General features: G+C 35.8%; 1 protein-coding gene across 1 annotated transcript in view; it reads left to right on the forward strand.

Annotated features, from left to right (window-relative positions):
• Positions 1–1,620: 1,620 nt before the first annotated feature.
• LOC129805232 (uncharacterized) overlaps positions 1,621–2,889 on the forward strand; it is a 4,566-nt gene continuing 3,297 nt past the window's right edge. The window contains exons 1-2 of the mRNA XM_055853006.1: positions 1,621–1,785; positions 2,677–2,806. Coding sequence (XP_055708981.1) covers positions 1,621–1,785; positions 2,677–2,806 — 295 coding nt within the window. The remainder of the gene's footprint in view (positions 1,786–2,676; positions 2,807–2,889) is intronic.

The following is a 2,889-nucleotide window of genomic DNA, read 5'->3' on the forward strand; positions in this document are numbered from 1 at the left end:
GATTAGACAAACTTTTTTTTTACTTTTGTACATTGTTCTCTATATTTATTTCTACTTACAAAAACGTTTGATATCGTACTTCAAGAAAAAAAAAATTTAATAAAATAAATGTGGAAAACAAAATATTTGAGATGAAATATTGAAAACGAAATTTTGAAGACGAAATGGGGAAACTGGGGCACCGCCAAACACGGGGTAGCACCAAGGTGTTTACATTCACACTTCACCTCCCTATAAGGTGAATCACTAAATGCATTTTTTAGGTTATGAGTCAAATTTCTTCCGAAACACATTCCGAAGAATAAGAAGAAGAATGAAAAAATATCATTTGACAATTCCGAATAATTACTGTGATTCTCTTATTTTCACAGCTATTGTAATCGACCGATTTGATCAATTGTCTTTGATAATAGTACGGAATATTTCTGATTTCATAAATTACCTTCATAAAACACAATTCTCAAGAAAAAGAACATTTTTTACGCAACTTATACTACGATGCGACGCTAATACCTTTCTGTATTGTAAAAGTGGTGGATTATTTTTGCTGTGGGTGTGTCGTTTTGTCACAAAATTATTGCACCCAGGATTGTTTTGAGACACTTCGGAAGAAATTTACAGGTAATTAGAGGATTTGCTTCGAATGCTGCAATAGAAAAGACTTCCCTGTATGACGAATCAGTGTAAATCAATTTCAGGGGATTCCTGCTGCTTGTTTAGTGTGAAGATTTTAGTATTGCTGCATCACGCAATCACCACAGGAGGACACAGGCATCGATCTTCGATGCCTTCTACATGCTTCAGACCCTAAGTCAAAGTACGTAACGAACGTTACGTACGTACGTACATTACGTTTTTGAATCCTAACACTTAGTAAATTCTCGCGTAAGCAATTTTAAATTAAAAAATAAGTTAGAAATCACATTAAATATGTTTCGTGATACTACTCTTGAAGGGTAAAAGGTCATTAGAGAATTAGTGGGGTGCAAGAAGACGGTAAAATTCAAATCAAGAAAATTTATTTTTCCTGATTTGAAATATTTATTTTATTTGGTTCTCAATGGGTCAATATAAAGACATAGCATTTCAATATCTTCTATATACAAGGAATTATTTTATTTTTATAAATATATATAAGTAGCGTTACAAATTATAACTAATGCGTTAACTTGCGCATCTTGCTTTGCTCAAGCGACTTAAAATAACGGCGGCGCTTCTCAGCTTGCTTTCTATCGTTATCTTGCATTTGACTATTTAACACTCTCATTCTGATTTTTATTCTAAGCCTTGAAAATTCATCAATAATTTGTTCTAAATTTTCAATGACTGGTATTTTTTCAAGGCATTTCAGGGCATTTTTAATAGCTGCAGATGTGTTTGCGACAAAGTTTTTCTTAAATGAAAACTCTCCTAAACTGTGAACTTTTTTGAAAATGCTGTCCATCTTAGTGCATAGCTCCATGAGGTCGATGTTTGGAATTACTAAACCTCCTCGGCTTCTCGCTTCAACCCATGACGATCTTCCCTGTTCCTTTTCTTTTTTGTTTAAGGATTTTGATCCAATGCTGGTGTCGATTACCATGAATTTTTTAGCGATATATCCTGAATTTGGAGAGGTCAATGGAGCAGCCACAGAGTGACGTTGTGCCGGTGACATGTGTGGAACAGCCACAGTGTGAAGTTGTGCTGGCGAGAGCTTTGGAGGCTGCACAATTGAGAAGGATGCTGAATCTCTTGATTTCGGGCTTGATTTCGGGTCTTCAAATTGGGTTCGCGGAATTGATGGTACAGCTGAAAAAATATATCTCATAGTATGCAAGAAGTAATAAAATTTAGCAAACTTACCCTCATTTTTGAGCATTTGTCGCGCCCCCGGAAACATTTTCATGAAAACAGATGTTCTCATGAAATCTTCAGCTTCGAAGTGGTCTGAGCAAATGCGGGGAAATTCAACCTTTCCACCGCAAAAAGCCCTCCATTTGAGTTTTACATTCTTTTCAGCTGTTTTTTGAAGGCGATCAAAGGATAAATTCGTCTTTTTTTGCCAAATACATTATCACACAAAGGAACATCACATTTCTGCGACATTGTAAACGTTTACCTACCATTTAAAAACTTTGACAAGTTGCATATTTTATTTTTCGGATTTCTTGGAATTTCTTCAGAAAATTTTTTTTCGCGAAACTTAAAAAAATCATTAAATGTGTTTAATTTTAGACTAGATTATTTGTGATGCAAATATCTTTCATTTTTTGTCCATAAATTTGTACCCAGTTTGCATTCAAATTAAAAATGAAAGGAGAATCACACCACACATAAGCTATAGCAACCTTACTCTGAATTTTTATTTGGCGCCATCCGAAAATTCGGATCCCGCCAAACCCGAGAAGCCATTTTGATGACGTAGATAATCTCATTGTGACGTCGCTGGTTTTAGTGATTCACCTTATAGGGAGGTGAAGTGTGAATGTAAACACCTTGGGGTAGCACCAAACACTAATTTTTTTCTAAACTACCTGAGGATAGTCTCGACCATTTCTTCTGTGGATAATGCATCCTTTTACTAAAGAATTTCTGTAAGTCTTGTCTCTTGAAGTCGAATATCTGATTAAAAAATCAGTGTTCGGTACTACCCCGTGTTTGTTTGTGCCTCTTTTTTCATTTACTGTTCTTCAGGGAATTGGGAAATTAATCGAAATTAGAGTAGCACTTACCAGCATTAACGTTGGTGTGCAGAAGACGAGGTTCCTTGAAATAATTGTAGCGCCGGACAGTGCTGTACCAGTAAGAGGCTACCTCCTGTCCCGTGAGATCAGTTACGAGTGCACTGATTGGGCAGCAGAAGAGATTCTGGCCCAAATTCTTATCTGAACGATAGTAGAATTCATT

The sequence above is a fragment of the Phlebotomus papatasi genome, chromosome 3 (genome assembly GCF_024763615.1).
Source record: "Phlebotomus papatasi isolate M1 chromosome 3, Ppap_2.1, whole genome shotgun sequence".
NCBI lineage: Eukaryota > Metazoa > Arthropoda > Insecta > Diptera > Psychodidae > Phlebotomus > Phlebotomus papatasi.